At 40.1% G+C, this 25,532-nt stretch overlaps 1 protein-coding gene across 1 annotated transcript in view; it reads right to left on the reverse strand.

Annotated features, from left to right (window-relative positions):
- RND2 (Rho family GTPase 2) overlaps positions 1-25,532 on the reverse strand; it is a 127,542-nt gene that overhangs the window by 47,156 nt on the left and 54,854 nt on the right. The window contains exon 3 of the mRNA XM_018555265.1: positions 4,001-4,110. Within this exon, the coding sequence (XP_018410767.1) occupies positions 4,001-4,110 (110 nt within the window). The remainder of the gene's footprint in view (positions 1-4,000; positions 4,111-25,532) is intronic.

The raw sequence follows: 25,532 nt of genomic DNA on the forward strand, positions 1-25,532 counted from the left end.
CTAGCGTCCTCCTGCCACCCTAAGCTCAGTATACCGCGAGCTCCAGCTCGCGGTATACTGTCTGGATCCGCCCAGCTGCGTGAGTGACAGCTGGCTCTGCCTATCTAGAGGCAGAGCCAGCTGTACCCGCCCCCTCCCCCGTCCGTTCCGCCAGTCAGCGCTGGCAGATCGGAGCGGGGAGAGGGGAATCCAGCCCCTCCCCCTGTCACGGCAGAGAGCCGTGACAGGATCGAGAGGTGAGCGAACGCCGGTATGTGTTCGCTCACCTTCCGATCTACTGAGTCGACCTGTGACAGTCTCATTGTCACAGGTCGGCTAGAACTATGAGGTGAGTGAAAAGCACTCACCTCATAGTTCTCCTTTAATCATTGCATTAAGGGTTATGACAAGACATGACAAGGTAATGCCACCGGTTCTCAAACTCAGAAAGTGTTCACGTTATTACTATGAGACTATGCTACTTTGTGATTAGGTATCTCATGACCCAACCATGCACACACAGTCCTGAAGCCCCCTCCCAGCAACTGCACAAAATAGTCTGCAATGAGGAAGCTACAGCAATAAGGGTCAGTTTTCCAAGTTACCAGCCTAGGACCAATGCTACTTATTAGAGGTGGGATACATTATATAAAACAGAGGACATGAAAGGCAAGCTAGGGGCCATACTTTTACACAAAATCAATATTCAAAAGACTTTTTCTTCAATTTAAGAGGGCAGCATACTTTGCACACAGTCACGGTTAGCTCTTATAAGTGGCAGACAGGCAATCTGTATAGGCACTAATTGCCACTACATTTCCATAAAAATGCGAGGCAACTGACAGAGAGCGTACTTCACACCAAATGGTGGGTGGATTTACAAGCACTTAACACAGTGGTCACTGGCTGGCAGTCTAAAATTAACCTAATGAACCTACATACACAGTAAACAGTATGCAATTGTAATCCTACAGCTGCAAGAGGCAACCCATCCAAAATCAGAAGTTGGGAACGAAAAACACACTATATGATAGTAAGGAAGCGGCATGTGAAAAACACTGTAATTGCTACTGGTTGGAATAAGTAGGTATTATTTAAAATAATAAATAGAAAATAAATAATGGATGTGCAAGTGTGATTATTAAATTTACATAATCACTTTTAGCAAGCTTTATCAATGTATTTATTATTTATTTATTAATTTATTCTATTCCAAATGTCAGGGCTAATGGTATATTTTTTGTAATACTGTTATGTGTTAATTAAGTTGCATTGGATACCCAGAAAATTAAAAAAGCATTAAGGAGATTGACAGTATATTCCATCATATCTTGGCCTTATACAATTATAAATCTTAACTAGTGAAACATCTGAGGAAGATCTGTCCCCTTCCCCTGAAATACAGTATCTTATATCTGTTCCATACATGCAACATGCACCCCCAGAATATCTGCTGAACACATGCACCCCCAGAATATCTGCTGAACACATGCAGGCTGCATCCCCTCACATACGCAGCCTGTGCATCTAAATGTTTCTTTGTACTGTACATTTGCAGCCTTTACCTACAAGTGCCTCTTCACATATGCAACCACTCCTAATATTCCTTCACAAATTTGCACCCCTCAAATGCCCCTTTACATGTTCACCCTGAGTCCCCACTAATTCCTCATCACATACAGTATGTAGCATGTGCCACCAGAGCTGTCTCTTTACATACTTAGCCTGCACCCCCAAAATGTAGCTTTTATACACACAAGTGACCCTTCTCAAATACAGCCTGCACGTCCACAAGTTCACGCTCTTTAGGATTCACTCCCCTCCAAGGCAAGCTCTCTTCAGCATCAAAAATTCAGCAATGCTAAAGCATTGAAGCAAAGTGCACAGTATTCCAGAATGTTGGCACCAAATTGCTTAAAGCACAGCTGACCTTAGCCAGCTTTTGATTGAGAGGTCATCATGACTTTAGAGGCCATGCACACCAGGGTGTTGAAGTAATGCATGTTACATGGTACGGACTGCAGTGCAACATAATGTATATGTGTTGCGGCGCAAAGAATGTAGCAAGACCTATTGTAGTGTAATGAGGTGTGTTGCAGTCCATTTATTTAGGATAGGCCGCCTAATGCAGCATGCCACAATGTCTAATTTTTTAAGAAAACACATGCACTACAGTGCACTGCGTTCTGGTGTGAATGGGCTCCAAATGGTTAGACTCTATCCAAAACTTTCAATAATGTGGGTTGAGTTCGGTTTTATTGGATAAAAAAAGGCTTTCAGAGGACACAGCAGTTTGTACTCTAATACAATCCATCAAAGACATACATCCATCTGTATTTTACGCTCACCTAGATATACAATGATTTGGTAACCATATTGAACATAACATTCAGTGTGTAAAAAAGTAGTCATCGATATATTGTACAACTGGAGAAGGGGGTGTAAGTAAATTAAGTGGATCAATTACAAGAAAGGATTTAAGTTCCAGCCATTAGGCCACACATATTATAAATGTCACCCATAAATACTTCCAGTAAGACAGGGTTAATTAACATTTAATGAATAAAAAAAATCCTAAAAAACTTCTAAATACCTTGACTGTACCTTGTAGCATGTACATCTTGCTCCACCTCCCCCACTGTACCCACCAAAATAACTGGGGCTGACTGGGGCAGGGTCCCGGTCTGGGAAAGACCCCTATGCCAGTGAAGTCTCCAAACAGTGTTAGCCAGTGTCAATGTAAACAACATTATTGGAAGAACATATTTACACTTGTTATTTTATAAAGTCTGTGAAGCATGCTCACAAGAGAAGGAAAAATAAAAAAAAAAATATTAAAAAGTCTCTTCATTTAATTTGTAAATAATGTGCTTTGTATCAGACACGCTTTGTATCAGAAACATAATTTCTGTGTTATTAAAAAAGGGAAAATCAAAAAAGTAGATGTGCACTTTTCTGCAATAAAATAAAATATTTTTGCAAGATATTGCCAAAAACACATTCTAAGCATTACTTAAAGTTATGACAAAATGTTTGCTGAATCAATATATTAATAGTGGAAATGTAAAAATTGCTCTTATCCCTAAAGTGCTTACACTTGTGGAAGCTCAAGTGCTAAAGTAGTATTAAACTCTGAAACTTTTTTCAATAATGAATCCAGATCAAACAAATATATATTGCCCAACAAAGTATTTCTTTACATTTTTCCCCAAGCACTTACAGTCATTATGTTTTTAAATAGCTGACTCCAACTTTCTCAGCTCCACTTCCCTGAAGGGGAAAGGAGGAGGATGGTAGGAGGAGAGGGGAGCAGAGAGCTGCGGAGATGCCCACCTTGCTGTGTCTGTGTGTTTGTGGAGATATCAACAGATACTGTAGCACTCCTTACCAGAAATCCCAAGACAATGATGGGTGCTCGAAATGACCGCGGATGGTGCCGCACACGGAACAACTTCAAATACAGCTGTCACCAGCACACCGAGACTCTCAAGTCAGTGCAAATGCATTTAACAAAAAAATGTCACTCAAAAAATCGTCTACTCTGAGCCTGATGAAGGGGACCCTGTGTGGCCCCGAAAGCGTTTGATTGATTGAGTGACTATTCAAAGAATACAAGGCGTTCAGTGAATGGGCAAGTGGAAAAGAGGGGGGCATAAACAACATTACGACTTTCATCTATAAGATCGGGCAAGGAAAGCGAGAGCTGAATGAAAGTGCGAATTTACAAGAACAGGCAGCGATCCTGAGCATGGGATACACTTCATTAAAAGGTACCTTTTATCTTTTTTTTTTTACCTAACAGTAAATGTTAAAAACCATTTACCTGCAACTCCACTTTAACAACAGAGATACAAATGATATCAAAAGATCAGCCTACGTTTTTTTATGATCAACTCTTTTTATTGAGGTTTAGCAGTACAGATAATTATAGAAAATCAACCTTGTGTCCAGAGAAGTATAAATCTAGTAGGTTTTCACATCATATACATAGAATTGAACATTAGCTGCTTAATCGGCTTACCTTTTTTAATACACTGTCCAAAGTTTCTGGCCGGCTTATATCGAAACAAATAAGTACAGCGTCAGATTCTGGGTATGCCAGGGGACGGACATTATCATAATATGCTGAACCTGCAATGAAGAAAAACACAAGGCAAATTAACTACATGTCTCCAAATCCTATTCAATAGAAGAAATTAGTAATGGTGCACTCTATCATTGGCTAGGGATGTTGAAGCAATATAAAACCTGAAACATAAAGAGAGCTTCAATTAAACATAAAAAACAATATCCCTTCTAACTTCTTAATGAGGGCTTAAAGAAGAACGTCCACCTGGCTATGGGAAAACTAAAAGTAAGCCGCTACAAGTACCGTAGCTAAATCATCCTTACCTAGGTGAGGAATAAGGAAATGGGAGCATATACCAGGTGAACAAATAACTTGCGTGCCCCAAGCCCCGCTAAAAATGGCAAGTGATTTTGTTACTGAGAGAAGGGGGGATCCGCTTTAAAGTGTACCTAAATTCAAATTTGTTTTCTTATTTTCGAACAGAGAAGTAGTGAGTTAGAACCCCTGACAAGTTGTTACTGCTGTCTGAATTCTCATTAGGGAGATTTACTCTATGTATCCTGGTGATCATAGTCACTGGGATGAAAAGCAAAGGTAAATCAAAACGTTTACATTGGCACCAGAACATCAATAGAGAGAGAAATCTTCCAATGGGAACACTTGACAACCATCTAAGACGGGATTTCCCTCAATTTGGGATAATTTTCCTTCACTTTCTGTTGTTTCTACAGGACAAGTAGTGAAGTGAAATCTCCCCAATGAGACAGATGCCAAAAAAAACACAACTGACTGGGATTTTAACTACTCTATACAAAAAGAAAAAAAAGGTTTGGGCTTTGGATGCACATTACGGAGCTAAATTTTTACATTTTGTCAGCAGCAGGTTAATCCCCATATAGAATGGACATGCCTGTTAGCACTATTGGGGTCAGGGGCTGATGTGACCTGTCAGGGTATTCCGTGAAAACCTGCATCATTTTTCAGTACTATACATAAATGATTATTAAAAGTACTGTTTAAGAAAAGAAGAACATCCAGAGGAAACATTAATGCAAGAAGACTTTGAGGCCGCAGGTTACACAAAAATACACAGCACTCACATGTTACTTTTCCGTTTTTTAAAGAGTTAGTGACTCTTTTCCTTTTACATAAATTCTTATATTGACACTAAACTTAGGAGTTAAATCTTAAAAATGCATTTAAGTACCTTAACTATTTACAAAAAATGATCTTATTTGAGTATCACTCGGCAGTAGATCTTCAAATCATCTCTGAATTGGTGCCGACACTGTCCTTCCTTCTGGAGGGTGGCTACTTCTGTTCCCCATGGTCCCTATGTCTGTGTAAAGTAGCCACCGCTCTAAGCTCACGCCCATGATGGACTACAACTTCAATACAAATTATTAAACATAAGCTTGGTAGTTAGTTTGGAGTGGTGGCTACTTTACAAGAACAAGAACCATGGTGAACAAAAGTAGCCACTCTCTAGAAGGAAGGACAGTGTCAGCACCAATTCAGAGATGATTTGGGGATCTACAGCAGAGTGATACACAAATAAGCTACATTTATGTTATTAATTAAGGTACTTGAATGTATTTTTAAAGTGACATTAAACCCTCAGATTTTTTTAACATAAACCAATACTGTAATGTGTGCCTTACTGTAATCCATGGTTGTTTCCCTTCTCTTTGCTGCTCTTCCTTTTTAATCCTTATCTCTTATCATGCTGGGGGAGAACTTCACTTTGCAGCTGAGTGCCTCTTCCTATAGTGCTGGCTCAGGGTGTGAACCTGCACACAGACACCATGTATCCATTCCTGAGACAAGGCAGTCTGCTGCAAAACAGACGTTCTGCCCAGCATGAGAAGAGATACGGATTTAAAAGGAAGAACAGCAAAGAGAAGGGAAACAACCATGGATTACAGTAAGGCACACATTACAGTATTGGTTTATGTTAAAAAAAGCTGAGGGTTTAATGTCACTTTAAGATGTAACTCCTGCGTTTAGTGTCACTTTAATTAAAAGGGCTTCAGCAGAGTAACAATGACAATAACTGATTATAGCAAAAATACACTGGTGGGTTCCTTTCCTTGGCTTGATTCTGTCCAAGAATACCATCTGCCTTGGTCTACAGTTTGGTTTCACCCCACAGTCTAAAAATATATGGTTTACCCTACTATGTGTGTGACCATAACAGGAAAACACCTTTGGAGTTCGGATTCATTTGAATTGTTCTTTTTTTTTTTTCAATAAAAGATGTTTCGTTGTTTTCATTACAGCACTATTTAAAGCTTCAGCTCTATGCAAATGACTTATAAATAAATGAAACTACATAAGATTTCCCAAAAACATGACCATAAAGACTACTCCTATTTAAGTTTTTTTTTGTTTGTTTTTTTCCAAACATGTCCTCAAGACCTTTCAAACTAATGATTGACACTACCAGGTTCTTCCAGCAGACATTATGGAAAACACTACACTTGACAAATTTCATAGCTAGAATTTGGCTGTAAGCATTAACTCAGAAAGTAATTCTCAGCGCATCAAAGCATACCAGTCACAGGTACACACAGACCTCGCCTTGTGTAATCACACTAACCCAGCCAAGGCCAAACAAGCAGGTCAGACTGCATAGCAGCCTGCAGGGAAGATAAATACCAAATTATTTTGTAGCAGACACTCATGGCAACAAAGACGCAGAAGACATAAATATATGTCAGAGCCAATATTGAAAATCCATATAATCTCAAAGTAAATCTTACCCATAAGTCATGCACACTCATAGAAATCTTTTCTGAACAGTAGAGAACACTACAGAGCTCTACATTCAACCATAAAGGTATTTAAACTTGGATTGACATATACTTCATATGAGAAATATATATTTCCATGAAAACCTGCTAGAGTATTTTATTTTAGAGGAAAACTCTGTAACCAAGAGAAAATATCTTCAGCAACTCAGAAACTGCATGGCCTAAATTTTTCCTGATTATTACATTTTTGTTCCAGGGAGAGGAAGGGGGGTAAGAGGCATTTTCCAAATTTGTGCAGGTCAGAAGTGCACGGTTTCACTGTTTTACTAAGGATGATAAAATGTTCGACTCTGCTAATTAAATACTTCACGAAATAATAAAAACGACAGAATTGGGAGCTATAAATAAAACTAATTTCTGAAAAATGCACCAGTGCAAACATTGCCTCATTTTCACCCTATGAGTGTTATGACTATTATAATATCCCATTAAAGGAGAGAGAAACTTGCAAACTGAGCAAATTAATAAGAGTTTAATTTAATCACAAAGTAAAAAATTACAATTCAGATGTCTAACCCGATTTAAAGCCCAACTCCAACCAATAGCCAAACAGTTTTTGATGCGGAAAAAGTAAATACTTCTGTCAAACTGTTATTTCTGTATGTGACCCTCATTGGGGAGATTTCACCTCACTTCCTCTCCCTGTGACAGGAGGACAAGAAATGAAGGGACTCGTCACTGGGAGGCACAGACAGTAACAAGGACTCAGAGTGTATCTGAGTTTATAAGAGTGCCAAACATACATCTCAAGAGTTCAAAGTTTTTTACTATTTGCACAAATGACAATAGGTATGCACGAAGCCGCCAACGCATTCAAGGGCCAAGCAAATCCCCCATCATCAGGGCTTGGGCACTGTATCAAAATGTCTATTGGATGCAAAACAAAAACACCTTGGTATACAAAAACACCTTGGAATCAATATTTCTAAATCTATAGCAGGAGACAAGTTAGCATGTGATCGTGCCAGCACAGGGATCTCAAGTCTCCCTGAAAGTTATTATTATCATAATTTTTTCTTTTATATTTGGACGACGGCCGCTGTAAAAAAAAAACAAAAAACAGAAAGGGCACCTCCCTGAAATGAGACGGGCATTTCCCTGAAATAAGGTTTTGCAGGTTGGGATGTCTGGCCAGCATCAGCAGCTGTATTGGTTCTGCCGCTGATACGGGCACAATAATATGGCACCAAACCATATCCAATCAGAGTACACCGAGTATTCAATAATAAAAATACGAGGAGTTCACTAAATGGCCGCTGTGCTGAGAGAGTGACCCTCTGTGTTTTTACAGCATAAGAAAAAATCACTCAGCATGTCGACAGTACAGGACCCGGAAGATCACTGGCCCTTTGGCTGCCCCTGTCTGGCCCATGGCCCAGACAGGGGCCAAGTGGCAGCTCTGTCCCAACTACGACTGTTATGACTGTCTGACAGTGGATGTGCCGGCCTCTGAGGCTGGTGCATCCACTGCCAGCCATATGCACCTCTTCTACAGTCATTGGTTGCTAGGACCGCTGACAGTCCTAGCAACCAGTGATGTCAAATGTGTTCCCCCGCCTCCAGCATCACAGGAGAATGGAAGAGTATCTTCTTCTGTTCCCTCCTGCAGCCTATTCCACCTCCCAGTTCCCGCTTCTGGCCTAACAATAAAGTAGTATATTAAGGTATGTGGGGACAACAATATAAAGGGAAACTCTAAAGGGGACAAACAATGTAATTGGGCACTCTAATGGGGACATTATCAAAACCATATAAGTTACTGCTTTTTATAAAGCAATACATTTAATATTGAGCAAAATTAAGTTCAGCCTATTGGTGTGGCTTTCCACAACAATCCCAGTTTCTCATGAGGCTCCTTGAGAAAATTATTTGCCCACCCCTGTACTCGAGTGTTTTACCAGATCCCTGTAGGCCAACCCATTTTAAACATGTATACTTACATTGGGCTAAGTTGGACCAATGTAAGTAAAAATAAAAACTTACGATGAGTTCAGCTTCAAGTCCAGGCAGAGAAGAAAAAAAAACATTTAGTACAGTTGTGTACCATTTTAAAAATGATGAAATGATTTTCCCATACAACTACTATACGTTCTAAAAAAATTTTGGGATATCAGCCTTCTGTTATCTCTTGCTCAGCAGTGCTTTCAATGGGAGAGAGAGCTAATCAGGCTCCACTGTGTGCACATGTATTGTCAGGGAACATGCTGACTATAGGAAAGAGCAGAGTGAGCAGGATTCAATCACTTATCAGTGTGTTACTGTTCTTTCATTGTCCAATCAACAGGCAGAAAGGTGACACCGCTGTATAACTTTACTCTAAATGAGAAAATAGTGTCACTCCCTAGACTATGCAGTCTGGTGTAGGAATTATAAAAATTGTTGGGCAGCATTACAAATCCTTTGTTAGATGAGACAGATGACATACTTAATTTCAATTTTTTTGCCTATAGTTTATATGTTATATTTAAGGAAATCAAAAGCATGAAAAAAAATTAGAAAAACACGAAAATGAAAGAGAACAAAAGAAAATAAATGGCATGACATAGTAACTATCTAAACAATACAGTATTTGGATGGTACATTTTACACAAATTAGCATTTTTCATAATTTTTTTATCATTGGTATAAATTATTTTTTTAAATCTGTGTAAATACCATTTACCAATTATTAACAAAAACCAAAGAAAACAGGCAATAAAATATTAGAAAAAATCAATTAGGGGAATGGAAAATGGAAAATAACTGGGGGAAACCTTGATTCCCTCCTTTATAAAAAAGGACTTGGTCACAGAAAGACTATTTTGGCAGTGTAAAATTAATTTAATTTTGCATAAATTATTTAAAATCATTTTAGCTTAAAATTGTTAATATACATTGAGGTTTTACTCTCCTAATACAATTATTTTAGGCTCATCCACTCTATGCTGACCAGCACAAGGTCATCCCTGTAAATTTAGAGATTTAGTGATTATTAAACCATTAACTTACAAGAGCAAGCCCCCTCATTACCTCTTGCAGTGTGCATGATATATGGTCATAAATATGAAAGCTTAAAAATGATAAATCATGTCATCTGAGGCAAGGAGGCCATTTTGAGATGGCAAGAACAAGTATTTTATAAGGTACATTAAAGGCTTAATAGCCCAGAAACTCACATCTGCCTCTCCTCAATAACCATATGTAGTTTGAGTTTTGGCATAGAGAGCAAAGTCAAAAATGTTAAATTAGGTAAGACCACACATCTGGACAGGGTGAGCAGATTAGGAAGAGTATGTGATCGTTGCTGAGTGACAATAAGTGGTAAAGTGATTTTCAGAGTCAACAAAGGAGTAGATATGTTAAAAAAAAGGAAGGCAATAGGTCAAGGACTGGCTGAGGCAATGACAGAATCAACAGAATTTTGACATATTTAGGGATTCAACAAAGCACTGAAAAGAAAACAACTAGAATGCAAACAAAGCACAATCAAACTAGATTCAAGGTCTGTTAAAAGTACAAAACTACAAATTCTTTGGATGCATAAAGGGAGCACAGTCTACTCACTCAATGCAGCTTTCTTTCACCCAGGCATTGCTGTAGTGCAGCAATTCATGAAAAGCTAGTCACTAGGAGGAGGAGACGGTGCATTTCTGCATTTCTGCCCAATAAGAAGCTCTTACTTTGGTGCCACAATGATAAGGTGTGAATGGGTGCCAATTAAAATAATGGGATTCTTCATGTTGTTGTACTCAACATGCAAACCATCAATCTCGTGTGTGGAGCATCGGAATCAACCCAAAAAAAACTGATAGTACATCTCAGCCTTTCCAGCCTTTTTCAGGATTTTACCATTTACTCTTTCATCATGGATCCAAAACCGCACAAGGCTTTGGGTAAAGTTATCCTTTCATCAACATTGATAAATGGTTAAATTTGCCTAAAAGATTGTCCAGTTTGGGATCCATGATGATAAAATAAATAGGATAATCCCAAAACAGCTAACACATACTCCCAGGTTTTTCACGGAGCAACATTATTGTACTATGCACAGGGTGGAACGCAGAGCATCTGGTGAGCTGCCACTTTTCAGGCACTAAATTCAATACAGCAATTGCATCTCTTCCAGTGGACCTCCTATACATCCTACAATGGGCTAAACCAGGGCTTGACAAGTTTTCGGTGAAACCAGGAGCCAGCAAAAAAAGTTAGGAGCCATGGTTTTTAAATGCGCTTGTTCACAAGGGGCTTTTTTTTTTTTTCTTCATCGCTAATCACATTGGGGGCTTGCAAGCCCCTATGTGATAGCACTTTGCAGATGACAGGTTCTCTTTAAGGTGACATTAAGGTCTATTAGAAACCTTTCCACCTTACTGGAGAAAGACAGGTGCCTTACTGGGGAATGGTTGGAGAATTTGCCAGCCTGCTATTGCAAATTGCAATAGCAGACTGGCTATTGTACCCACCCACTCTCTGTCAGCACAGGAGGGATCTGAAGGAGATTCTTCTTCAGGTACTCCTCTGCTGATTGACAGCAGGCAGTATATGAGCCAACCTGTTATTGGCTAGTGTCATTTAAAATAACCAATAGCAGACTGGCTATTGTTCCCAGCCACTGGATGGCACACTTGTTGCCGGCTGTCTAGCGCCAGCGACAGGTGTCCCATCCAGAGGCTGGTAGCCGCTGAATGGGAAAAGGGGGCAGCAAAGGCGCTGCGGGAGCACGGGGCAGGGGCAGTTGGCAGACAGGGGTGCAGCCGAGGGCGGAGCACAGCAGCCTCTGCTCCCCACTGGAATCCAGTTGGAGCGATCGGATCCTCACAGCTGATACAGGCAGGGAGAGCAGCGGTGATTGAAGGGAACACCGACCACTGCAGCCGGTACCCAGCGGGGAGGATGGGAGAGCAGTGCTGATTGTGGTGGCAGAGGAGGTGGAGACAGCGGCAGGGGACAGTGAACGGGCTGACAAAAGCCTAGGCACCAGGATGCAATTTTCAGTCTCCATGGCAACCTGGTGCATGGGATTTGTCGAGCCCAGGGCTAAACCACTGACAAGCCTGTGCTGTAAGCATTTTTACGTAGCTCGTCTTTCCTCCCTCTGGATGATACTATTTACTTAATATCTCATTTGCAGAGTTGTGTATATCATTCTGCTAGAACTGTGTAAAACCATCACCCTTGTTGTTAAATAGTGAGCTCTTGTGCCATTCTTTCACCTTCTTTACACAAAAAACATTAAAGCGGGGTAATTAATCTGGGCACAGTTCACTTGATAGCTAAGTGGCCTATCCCGTAAATAAATATATCAATGGGCTTGGTAGCATAAAAGGTCACTCAGAATATACCAATCAACCAAATAAATTCTAATCACAGTATTTAAATAAAATATAAAGAACATAAAACATTAGCATGGTTCTCAGTCAAAAAACTACTTATAAATGCCTCCATAGTCCTTGAAATGTTGCCATCCTACATAACACCAGTTCAAACAATCCAGTATTCTGCTAGTTCAAGTACATCTACTTCCTTCAGAATAAGCATTAAATCCTTATGTGATATAATATGATAAGGTAGATATAGATGAGAGATCAAGGAGTGTATAATTTTCAGCAGAGCTCTGTGAAAAGATCCCTTGGTCTGCAAAGATCCATAAATATAACCTATATTCAGAGCAGATATGGCAGACCTATAACGATAATGGCTGCCTTGTGGTATTAGGTATCCCATCACCACATATGTGCAGGTAAGAACCATGTACTATGGGTTATATTATCGGAAGTGGTGGATGCATAGTTCCAAAAGTACATACGTAGCCACTAGTCAACAAATAGACTATCAATATACTACACAAAAGTCAAAGTCTGTTTGTAGGTCTTGGGGTATGATGTTATGTGACACGTACAATGCCTATGTCAAATATCAAGTAATTCAAAATGTTCATATGGGCTAAAGATTACTGTGATATAGCAAAAGCATCTGCCTATACTGTGCTAATTATCAACGTGTAAATAACTGGAACAATTTCAGTTCCGGACGGAATCCACTAGTCCAATAGGAGTCTAATAGAATAAATGCCAATATGCAAAGTGTATGGTTAATTAGCATGCAGCATTCAGTACTGATGATGAAGGTTACTCTCAGAAAACAGGCTGCCTGCCTTAACCGTTCATATTTGTATAACCATCAGTCAAACTTGTTGACGTACTTTGCATGTGTTGCTTAGAGAGGCCCTATTCTTCACAGAAAAGTAAAGGAATCTAATACCGTGTAAGCGTGGAATAGAGGCATGAATAATTTACTTCAGATTATTGAGAACTGTACGTAATTAGAAGGATATTATAGGCTCCCAGAATATAGAAGACTGAAGACCCAGAAACCCACGTCAATCTGTTGTGGAAACAGGGACCAGATTTTGTGTTTACTGTTTCCACTTCATCCCATCGCGCTCCAAGCAATTTATTATTAGCCCGTTGTTGTGATGGGTGTTTCTCCTTAAAGTGACACTAAACTCAGTTAAACTTTAAAAATACATTTAAGTACCATAACTATTATTATAGCTTATTTGTGTATCACTCGGCTGTAGATCATCAAATCATCTCAATTTGTGCTGACACTGCCCTTCCTTCTGGAGGGTGGTTACTTTTGTTCCCCATGCTCTCTGTGTGTGTTGTAAAGTAGCCACCACTCCAAGCTCACTCCCATAATAGACTACAATCTCATGTTTAGTTTAACAATTTGTATTGAGATTTAAGTCCATCACAGGAGTGAGCTTGCAGCAGTGGGTACTTTACAACACTCAAAGGGAGCTTGGGGAACAAAAATAGCCACCCTCCAGAAGGAAGGACAGTGTCAGCAACAATTCAGAGATGATTTGAGGATCTGCGGCTGAGCAGTACGCAAATAAGATACATTTTTGTTAATAGTTAAGGTACTTAAAGGCATTTTTAAGATATAACTGTTGAGCTTAGTGTCACTTTAACCAATATTAAAAGTTATGAGATAGGAGTGCTAGAGCTAATGACCAGAGAAACTGGTTGCTGTTTCTACCATAGAGTGACAGAGGATCTTCGGATTCCAAATTGCTCTAACAAAAGACCCAGAGGAGGCCCTGGGGAGTAACTTCTAGTTTCAGGAAGTGGCACCTAATTGTGTTTTGGAAACAAGATGTTCACTTTAAACAAAATACAAGGCTACTGCAACTATAGGAGTTCTACACAATGCACTAGCCTGACATGTTTAGAATTGAAGGGATGATTGACAAAATCCCTGAACAGACAGACTGCATAGTCTGTATGTTTCTCCACTCTGCATTTTTCAGATTGACTGGCTCTTCACCCTTATTGGAATTTTTAATTGCATTGCACTGAATATGAACCCCATTCTCTTGGGACCTAGAGGAGTGATTAAAATGTTATCTATAGTGCTATGGCAAGTAAATTCTGATATTTCTCCTCAAGGTTCAGATATATTGTAATCCGTGTTATAGATGTACCTGTAAAAAATAAATCAAGGCAACTGGACTTGCTCTATGTTTCTTGAAGACGTTTCACGGGACATAGATGGGCCATTTATTTGACAATTTGGCTAATATTCCAAATATAGTCAACAAACATGTAGAACATTACATAATTCTAGCTAAAAATCAATTATTGATGCCATATGAAATGGGAGATATAAAGAAGATCAAAATAATGTTTTAATTATCTGCAGATAGTACTATAACAGTTCTCATAATTGACTAGCAAATGTTTGGCACACGGAAATTACAGTCTAAAAGACATCCGATATTGTTCAAACAGCAAACAATCAAAGAGCCTGAACATCCACCCTACAAATGCAAAAGTCACATAAACAAATGCTAAATGATTTCCTATTGTGCATACACAGTCATTTTAATAAAAAAGATCCACTGAATATTCAAAGATTATTCAAAGAATATTCATACATTTTCCAAAAATGGATCCCATCTATTTATTGGCTTGCCAATAATGGTCCTGTTTTTGAGAAACTACAGCACACAGAAATGTTTATAGCCTGTAACTAGAAGCTGATTAACTGCAACAAAGGAACAAATAGGAGGCAAATTATTTGCAATTACTAACCTGAGCTAGTTGTGTGTACTTGCTTAGGGCAGTTTTCCTTAGTTCTAGTTTCCACAAAGCAGCCTCTATACATACATTACACTGTATGCTATATACTAGAACAGTTTCTCAAATCACTGGTACATAAACATAAAGGGATTCCCCTAGAAACCTCAGGGTACTTTTGTCTAATCAAGTAAATTTATTGTTCTTGTAGCTCAAATACATCTGTTTAAATTGTGGCAGTTCAGTTAAACAGGCCAAAATGTTCCAGATTTTAGAAGATATCGAATCAGAACCCCATTAAAGTCACTGTGGAAAAAATTCTGGTGTTTTTTCGGGCCCCTGGAGGGCAACTACAGCACCCAAATACAACAAGATGAAATGGGAAGCCCATCACATGTCTGAGGAACATGTTGCTATTGTCACGAAAGGGGCTCACAGATGTGATCTGGAATCAGGAATGTGGTCCCTCCTGCTACACTACCAGGGACACCTGGAGAAAAGGGTGCAAGCAGTGTAGGCTGGCAGCTCCCACAGATGGAGTACTAGCAGGGAATGGGGCTGAGGAGCTAAATGAGGCAGTGGAAGTCAGGTTAAGCTGGAAGTTAAAATACAAGGCAGGGTGCTGCAATGCTGAGTAGGTGGCATGGGGTCCCCCAGGGTGTGGAGTCTAAGGGACAGCTGGTGTTCACCAGAGCTTCTGATGGTGGAGATGGACCCCAGGTCACAAACCCCAGGTTCACCCAACTCAGCTAGCAGCCGACGAAGACTCAAAGTTCAGGATAGGCTGCGGACACAGGTACAGGGTATGAATCAAAGGTTAGGGACAGGCTCAAGACTAGGACTTCCAGGGATGAGCCAAAGGTAGCAGTAGACTGTAGACAGGGATATCTATGGACAAAGTGAAGCACAGGGCAGACAGTTGACCGGGATATCCAAGGACAAAGCGAAGCACAGGGCAGACTGTAGATAAAGATATCCAAAGACAAAGGTGAAGTACAGGGCAGAGTGTAGACAAGGATTTCCAAGGATAATCCAGGAGTTCGGTACACAAGTAAACTACAAGGAATTTAGCTTCAACACCAAACGGGCCTCGGCATCTAGCTTAGGAAAGCATTTGCTCGGGCAGCGCGCCCTGCGTAAGCAAAAGGGAGGAACCACAGGATTGGCCACCATTTGACAGCACTGATTGACTGAGAAGCTGCATAAGATGCCTAAAACTGTCAGACTAGTGCAAGAGCAAGTTATGAAGAAAGCACATGCCTGGAAGACTACAAATAACAGCACAGCCGTGCATGCCTGCAGGAGCAGGGGTAAAAGGTCTGCACATAGTTGTGGAACTACAAGTGACAGCTCAGCTCCAACTCTGCCGCTGAACTGTGAGTTATTTTCTAAAAGAAGATGGAAAATGCCATTACATGTGGCTTTGAGGGCAACATGGAAAAGACACACATCCTTCCATTTACAGCTTTGTAGGGTACCTTAATGCTGTACACATTTTTACAAAAACCCCTAAGGGTAATTTCTGGGACTCCCGACAGCAACCCCATACATTGGCAGCGCATACTATGCTCTATTTGTCAACATTAGTTTTTTTAATACCTTTGTACACATCAGCAGCACCCCAGAAAACATTATGCAAGAAATGTCTGTCAAATTAAAAGGTTCTGACTGTAGTTTTTATTACAACAGATATTTGTGCTTTGCAATGCCATGAAAATTGGGTGCTGCATGCTACTTTTAAACCTGCAAACTCAGGGGGCCTGAAGTTCTAATTTGTGGTTACAATGACAGATGGCAAGTGCAAAATCAATTTCTGCCTTTTAGCTTGCTATCTTTCATACAACTACTACGAAAACCACCTTTCCTGACTGCTCCGTGTCAGCATACGAATGGGGATGAACCCATCTGTATGCTACCATGGCGCATGTCAGAAAAGGAAAATTACGGTAAGTAGAAGAATTTTACTGTTTTTTCCCCACGTATAATTTTAAAATAGGGGTGCAGACCAATGCATGGCAGCGGCTATCGTTTGCTAAAGTGACAACAGTTGAGGCTCATACTACAAGAGAAAATCCTTGGGTATGTATGGGTATCATTTTTCAATTAGACTGGTCGTAATACCACATTTTGATGGCAGCACCGTCAAGCCAGGCAGAAGGCGCTTGCAAGGGCTGAAAATCTCGGCTTATACTCGAGTATATACGGTATGTTCCAGAAAAAGGAAACAACATTTATAAAGTTTTACATTTTAGAGTTTCATTATTTTATTGTATATTTTATCTATTTATTCATTAATCTAGTTTTGCAGGAGAGGGTGATAGGTTGGGAGGAAGCTATGCCAGGAATTGGCTGGGTTGGCACTGGGATTGGTGGCCAGCACCATTTATTTAAGAATTGGAATTATTACAGATATGCTGCAATGAGAGGAATATGGAGGTAGCTGTAACAGAAACCAGCACCTCTACCACCTAGCAGGAACAGTGTGTGCACAAATATATGCTCTTTCATAGACACGGACTTGGCTGTATACAGCAGCTAATTGCTGAGAACCACCAGAGGTGTGGAAGGCACCTGAGATCCAAGCGTAGTTTATACTGAAAAGTTCTGGAGCTCACCATTGCCTGTGGACAGCTGGATGCATTAATCAGCATCCCTCAAGGTGCAATAAACACCCTTCCTGATAAAATATTTGCAGCAGGACAGACCAGCACCTCTAGTCATTGGTCCATCTTAGATACCCAGTGGTTCATGTGGTCTTCCTTTCTTCACTTCTGAGGTTGTTGATATCTGAACAGGAGCAAACATACTTGTAGACTATCTTGGACAAGCCATGCCTGTGAGTGCTCCCTGGGGCCAGGCCTACCAGGTGCTGCATGAAGAAAGTTTGCAACATCTCTGTTTTTACTGTCAACTGTGTTGTCCACCTCCACATTGCCAGGGACATGATGCATCATCAGCAACACTGCCGTTCATATAAAAACTCAACCATGCTAAACATGTGGCTCTCAGCTGCTATAGGGGGCCGACCGTCATAAGACTGACTGTCACTCTGCTGTAAGCCCAGGAGAAAGAAGGTGACGCTAGCTCTTGTTCTCACTACCCAGGATCCTTTACAGCAATATAGGATTATACTAAGTATCTTCCAGTATTTTCAACCATTTCAACTTAAATTAAACAATGGGCCAAATTGTCTGGAATGATGTGGATTAAAATAAGCAAGGGTTACATTATGTGTCATCATACAATACCTACTTCATTCCAGAAAAAAAAAATATTATAGCACTTCGGTGTTTAACTATATAGTTACAACTCTGCCTTGCAACATTCCACTCTAGAGGAAGGGTCCATGAAAGATTTCCTGAAGTATTTAGCTAAAATATTATAACATGAAAAGTAACTTACCAGCTGTAGAACAGCTGGAGCCTCACTTAATGTAAATCCTTAAAGCACATAAGAGCTGCAAAGGAGGAGTGTAGACCACGTGATACCCAAAAAACACTAGTCTGACATGCCTAGCATACAGGATTGCTTGCAATACATTTATGGACACTTAGGAGTAATTGATAAACACTAGTTTTTATAACGGAATACATATCCTAATACATTTGAGAAATGTGCTAGAATATGTATAGCAAGGAGTTTATTTCCTACTGATTAAATCTAATTAATAGTAAAAACAAAAATAAAAAGCCTAGCCTGCTACAAAACATTCTTTACTGCAGTATCCAGCACTGTGGATTACATGAACCTATTAAGGAATCACAGCGCGCCACAGTTGTTGAAGAAATAATTAGCTACACTGCAGACTATGACAGCATGAGGTGTGTGAAGACTGATGCTTCTGAAACGACATATTAACTCTTTTGCTACCACACACCCAACAACTGATGTCATGTCTAAGCAGTTCTAGTGCACTGCAAGTTCTCTTACACAACACTAAACTCTGCTATATTGTCTACTACACAGCAATGTCAACTCATCCTAAAATCCAGGGAGCCACCCTGTTTTTTTTTACCCCACTCATCTTGTCTGTCTTCATAATGTATGAATCTCCAATGATTCACATTTATTTTAAAAGAATTTGGTTACACTAAAAATATATATTTTCTTTTACTGATTACATTTTTATTGATATAAGCAAGTTATATATCTAAATATCATATATTAAAATATTATAACTCTTAAATAGTACTTCATATAAAATATTCACAAAATAAATCATAATAAGCATCAATATTATTCTCAGACCACCAAGCTTTTTTATTTAGAGTAAGAAGAGAGAAAGAGAAGGATAGAGAAAAAGATTCCTCTTATTTATCGGGGAACAGACAGAGCTCTATTCCCTGCAGATCAAAGGGAGATCATTACTCGATTTCCCTATGATCTCTCTTCCTGTCCCCGAATGCAGGAAGTGATGTATATTACATCACTTCCTGCATTCAGTGTCACTCTCCGGTGCAGAACACCGGAGAGAAGCTGATGAAGCAGATCTCTGCTTCATCAGCTTCTGTGGGGGTCCCTAGGTGACATCAGAGGTCTTGGAGACCCCTGATGTCTCCATAAAGAGGACCTGTTTGGTGAACTGGCTATTACATAGGGGATTTCCAGTGGGACCTGGGACCGTACCAGTTTGGGACCCGCGTCCTCCTCCATGTCTCAGCTTCCTACTCCTCTCCTCCTCCCCGGGCTGCTCATAGTGGAAGTGAAGATGCATATTTGCATTTATTTTGTCTTTTGGTTGAACTCAAAAGATATGTGTATTCTTTTAAACCTGGCAGTGTAACTACATGTCAGTTTTGGTACCAATTGGGTTGATGGGTATTGTTGATCCCAGGTTTCTCTCTATTCTAGTATAGTCGAGTCCCACTTTGTGTATACAGAGAAGCTGTCAGTGCTCTTGGCTTCCGCTGTTTCTCTGGAGCCCTGTAGAGATTGTAAGTCAAGGCACTTGGACTTTTTTTCTGGAAGACGTTTCTCTGGCCATCCAACCAGCTTTCTCAATTCAGAATGACTTGTACAAAAATTATCTGGGAATAAATATGGTGAATGTTTCTCCAATCCACAATTCACCATATTTATTCCCAGATAATTTTTCGTCCCCCTCATATATCGTCCCCCTATAAGAGGACGCATATGCGGATGGATGGTCAGTCCTAGCTGCATGGTCACACGCCGATGTTGGATGGCGTGTGTCAATGCGGCAGGAATCTATACAGAGAGAGGGGAGCTATGGCTGGGATCGATTAAAGGAATCTGACGTTTTGATGTGTAAGTAAGACTTTAGTTAGCAGATATTTAATGGGATATATGGCATATAGGTGCAGTATAAGTTCATCTCTATTAGTTGATGGGGTCAAATCAACAATCGTTATTGATCATAGTGATAAAAAAACCTCAAAAGGAGCAGGATGGAATTTTTTTCTCGTACAAACAAAATTCTAACAGTGAATGTGGGTTTTTGTTCGGGAAAATTCATTCATTCCAAAACCGAATGCAAAATTACGATCAACATTGGTCAAGTATCTTTCTGGCATTATCGGTAGGTAAAGGAAGATCTTTCGTACGAAGGTTCATTCGGAAATCTGTATGGCCAGCTTTATTCCAGCACGGTATGGCCAGCTATATTCCAGCACGGCAAGGTGTATGTGCTTACTATTTAGTCACCCTGCAGCTGACCTGTTCACAAATTTACACGAGCACCCACAGCACTGATACAACAATTCTGGTGGGCCTGTACAGTGTTTGGGCTGTAAGAGCATTAAAATTTATTTCAATGCATCACTAAGCATTAATTGTTCCATAAAACACAAGGCATATTGCCAGTGTGTTGAAAAAAAAAATGGCCTGGGGGTGTCGAACAGATGTAAATTTATGAAACAGAAGCAGATCTGCAATGAACTGCTCACTGAAAGTGAATGAAATTAAAAAAAGTATATTCTGTAATTACAGAAGGGGTTTCCTTGCAAATCTGTGCTCAGCAATATGAACTCACAGTTTTTAGCAGTTTCAAATATGATGTCCTATTTATAGTTTGTGGCCTTGAAACAGCAAAAACACATTCAAGCTAAACGCCAGTTTGGTTGATGCAGACGGTTCACACCATAAAACATGGAGTATGGTTAGCCCATGTTAACCTTTGACTGGTCCCCCCATTGTGTAATGCATGCACTGAGTTGATCCATAAATATATGCAGCTGAAGTTATCGCAGATGTGCAGTGTGTATCAAGTACTGTTGCCACGTTTAAAAAAAAAAACAATACTTTTGACCTTTTTTTCATGCTTTGTTGCATCTCAGTGCTACACATTTTCAGCAGCCTATTTGCAGCCACTGTCTACATGTACTTCAATGGCTGTATGGCATTTCTCAGGGCAGGTTTCCAGATGGTTACAGTGGACCATGATAAATGTCAGTCAAAGTACCGCAGCGCTGAATACTGAAAAATGGCCTGGATGGGAAGGGGGTTTAACACCGCGGATGTCAACTGGTTAATATATGTGCTGAAATGGCCACTTGAGTGCAACAATGGAGGAGTACAATTGGTAGACAACCGAGCACTGTCACCTTAAAAAAGGAAGTGCTTGCTTTCATGGCAGCACAGAGAATTTAATGGCAGGATCACAGAGTATGACTTTATAATAATTTAGTGATGGGTTTAATCTATATTATAAATGCATATATTAGCCTTTCCTGTAAAAGATAAACAACCACCCCCCAAATACGGTCACCGAGTCTGTCCATTACATTAAAAGGAGGTTTGGAAGCGAAAGCACTAGCTTCAACTCTTACAGAAAAGCTTTACATTTGTATTTAATATACATCTAAAGCCAAAACATTTTTTAGAGTAGGGAAGGGTTAACACCTCTGTCAGGGTTTTATCACTGCGTGTACCCATTCAGAGGAGACTCACTTTCTCTATTTAATACCGGTATATCGCTACTGGTATCAGTATCAGTGTTGATACTGACCATTTTCACAAGTACTCTTAGTCGTGAAAATGCCCAGATACTAAAGCACCAATACCAGCGATTTAAATTGAAGCCGGCCCGATAAACAGCCGCCGTGGTTCACAGAAAGGCAGCCGATATCCCGAGCAAGGCAGTCTTCCTGTAACCCGTTTACAGCGCCGGCCACACATCTCTTCCTCCTTCCTGAAACCACGCCACCAGACCAACCGGGACCCCTAGTAAGACCCCTCAGCCTCCTGAGACCCCACACAGCCCCCTGAAACCCTTCGCTGGAGAGATCAGGCTGGCACTCCAGAGCAGCACAGAGTATGAAGCTTCATATTATTCTGCCCTGATGTATAATACATTGCTGGGATTTGTATTCCTCTATAGCTGGCTGCCATTCGGCACTGCTGTATAATGTATTTCTGGGATTTGTAGTCCTCTATACCTAGTGGTATTCTGCATTGCTGTATAATGTATTGCAGAACTTTGTAGTCCTCTATAGCCTCTGCCATTCGGCATTGGTGCATAATGTATTGCTGAGATTTGTAGTCCTCTATAGCTGGTGGTATTCTGCATTGCTGTACAATGTATTGCTGGGATTTGTAGTCCCTCTACAGTTTGGAGTCAGTGGCATAACTACCAGGGGTGCAGCGTTTGCAGCTGGAAGCGGGCCCTGGCACCAGTGTCCTAAAATCATTAGTCTGTATTGTTTTAGAAAAACTGTCACGACACACACAAAAAACAGTTTTACCAAAACTAAAATAGAGGTTCTGACTATCTCTACTGTATCTCTGTTAAAGCAGAACTCCGGGTAAAATTGTTATTAACCCTTGCAGTGGGGCTACCCCCACACTGCAAGGGTTCAGTGCTCATTTTTGTTTAGGTTACAAAATAACAAAGTTATACTCAACAAAACCTTCGATCCTGCAAACTGTGACAGCACTCCCTCCAGCCTATCTCCTCCTCTGCTCCTCTAGACAAAAATGAGCACTCAACCCATGCAGTACGGGAATAGTCCAACTGCCAGGGTTAAGAAAATTTGTTATGCTTTAATGTCGTAATGTTATTTTTATTAAACTAACCTGCGCTTATGCATTTTTCATCATATAACCAGTGTGAATTGCCCAGGCTTGTGACAGTTCTTTATCTAACGTCTTAACAAGCTGGCTAGTCCACGTTTCTATATTTCTATCTTTGGACCTTGCCTTTCTTCTTTTATCTGTGTGCGTTCACAATTAAATAGAGCAATCTTGCGTCTCCTTGTAGTTTACCATTGACTGACAAATACAGACTATTTTATGTGCTTCCCACAGATTCTACAAAATATAAATAGCGTAAAGAATGTAGCTGCCTGTAAATGAGACACTGAAGCATTTCAAAGCAAAAAAAAGTCTTCTGACAATGCATTCTACTATGTGTTCACTCATCCTCTTTTCTCTGTACATTTAAAAAAAGTGCAAGTCAAAATTTAATGAGCAGCTCTAAGATGTTCAAGTCTGAGATATTTTGTAACAGTGGATGGAAGACCTGTCTTCGTGCGACCAGTTTTAGATTACTTTCACCGTCACTGAAGGAGTAATTTAAGTGGATTATGAAGAGATGAATACTGTTTGGTATCACCTCCCTCCAGCACACTCAGTACAACTGTGAAGCATCGGCCCTTACGACATAAAGGGCAATGTACTGTATGCTTCAATAACAGAAGGGGCTAAACAGCACGGACTTTCTGCGTTGCAGCAGGTGCCAGAAGGAACAGAGTTCATTGTAGCTACATTCGCAAAGAAGCCCGTGTTCCAGGGAGGCCCAAGGAGGTGCAGCGCACAGCGTGTGGAGCCGTGAACAGGGCCAACTGATCGGAAGCCGATTAATCGATTATTGAAAAAGTTGACAACTTTTTCAATAATCGATTATAATCGATTATGTCGATTAGTTGTTGCAGCCCTACCGCAAACTGCTTTTCCTGTTACTTACTATCAAACTGAAACTTACAATAATAAAAAGCAGAGCACCAACCAAAAGGTAACAAACAGGGCAGCGATGTTTCCACATGCGTACAGAATTCTGTTTGCCTGAAGAAGGAACCGCTGTTGTTCCGAAACGTCGCTATATGATGTGATAGCAATCGAGTCAATAAACCGTTTTTGACTTGAAATTCTATTGGAGTGCGAGTGACTTTATACATATACTTATCTTGGATTGCAGAGGCATCTGCAGTCACTATGGCACACACCCGACTCGAAGGGTATTATTCGGTCAGGAGTGCGATGGGTACACTGGATTTTGGGATACTCCACAAAAGTTTTGCTTTTGATAGTTATAAGCCAGTGAAAGATATGAAGGGAGTGCAGATCTAGTGACAAACTTGGATTACACATGTTCCCCCTACTTGTACTTAATATTCATGTTAGAACCATCAGAAGAATCATGATATCTTCACAGAGACAATACACGTGCAAACCAATCTGTATTAAATGAAAACTGCACTGAGAGAAATCTGGAGAAAGCCATTGCTGACCTCCTTCTGAAAATACTAGTTAGCTGGCAGTTTAATACTTTCTGAGACCCTGACCTGGCAGAAGTATGTAGAACAGAAATGTCAGATTTCCTAATATGTGTACTTGTCCTAGGTCAGTGACTCTGTGTACTAAAAGTACAACCACAAAACTAGCAGAGGAGGTCAGCAACCTCCATATTTTTTCAGTACAGGTTTCCTTTAAGGCAAACCCATCAATTGTTACAAAACAACTACTAAACCAGAAAAACAAGTTGATTCAGTTTAAAAGCTGTTTCCTTTCATTAACAACTTTGTATGCACATAACTCATATGTAATATTCATTGTACGTTACAGACTTGCAAACACTTAGCCCTCAGTGTTCTCTGTCGGTCATAACTGGTTTATTTGTATATTTCCAATTACTGGGTTGCAAACTAGTCATACTGGGTAATGCTGCATGAAAAAGCAGCTGTTTGCTTAACACTATCTCATTCACAGGAAATACATGAAGACTTGTGTGCAGATCTGCAGCACAAAACAGAATGAATGAATTATATATGATGATCATGATGATCTGTGTCCAATTGTCAAGCAGAATATGCTGGGTGTGTTTGTTGTATGTGCATGTGTTTCACATTCCCAACTCTGTAATTTGTATAAAACATCACAAAATGATGTCCAATTACAAAAACTGCATCTGTCAAATTTGAAGATGTTCTTTGTATAGCAATACAGATGAGGGATAACATATCTTCAATAGTGCTGAACTTCAAGCAGAGCTTTTGCTTTTCCCAATTTGCAGCTATGTTTGCAGTGCCCCAAAAAGGTCTAGTGCCCCATTTTTGGGGCACTGCAGTGCCCCAAAAATGTTTACTGTGTATGGTCAGATACAAGCTATGTGTATATAGAAAATTATTGCATGGCTCAAGCTATTCTAATACAGATAAGCAGAGATAGTCCAACATGCATGCTAACTGCTTCTAGATTTAACAATTTTTTATGGAACTAACAAAAGACTCCATGTATGACCAACCTTACCTATAATGCTATAGAGCAGCGGTCGCCAACTTTTCAGACCTTAATGGACCACTAAATTCATAATTTTAAATCCCGCGGACCACCAATATGATTTAAAAAAAAAAAATATATATATATATATAT

The sequence above is a fragment of the Nanorana parkeri genome, unplaced genomic scaffold, assembly GCF_000935625.1.
Source record: "Nanorana parkeri isolate BGI_ZX_2015 unplaced genomic scaffold, ASM93562v1 scaffold190, whole genome shotgun sequence".
Lineage (NCBI taxonomy): Eukaryota > Metazoa > Chordata > Amphibia > Anura > Dicroglossidae > Nanorana > Nanorana parkeri.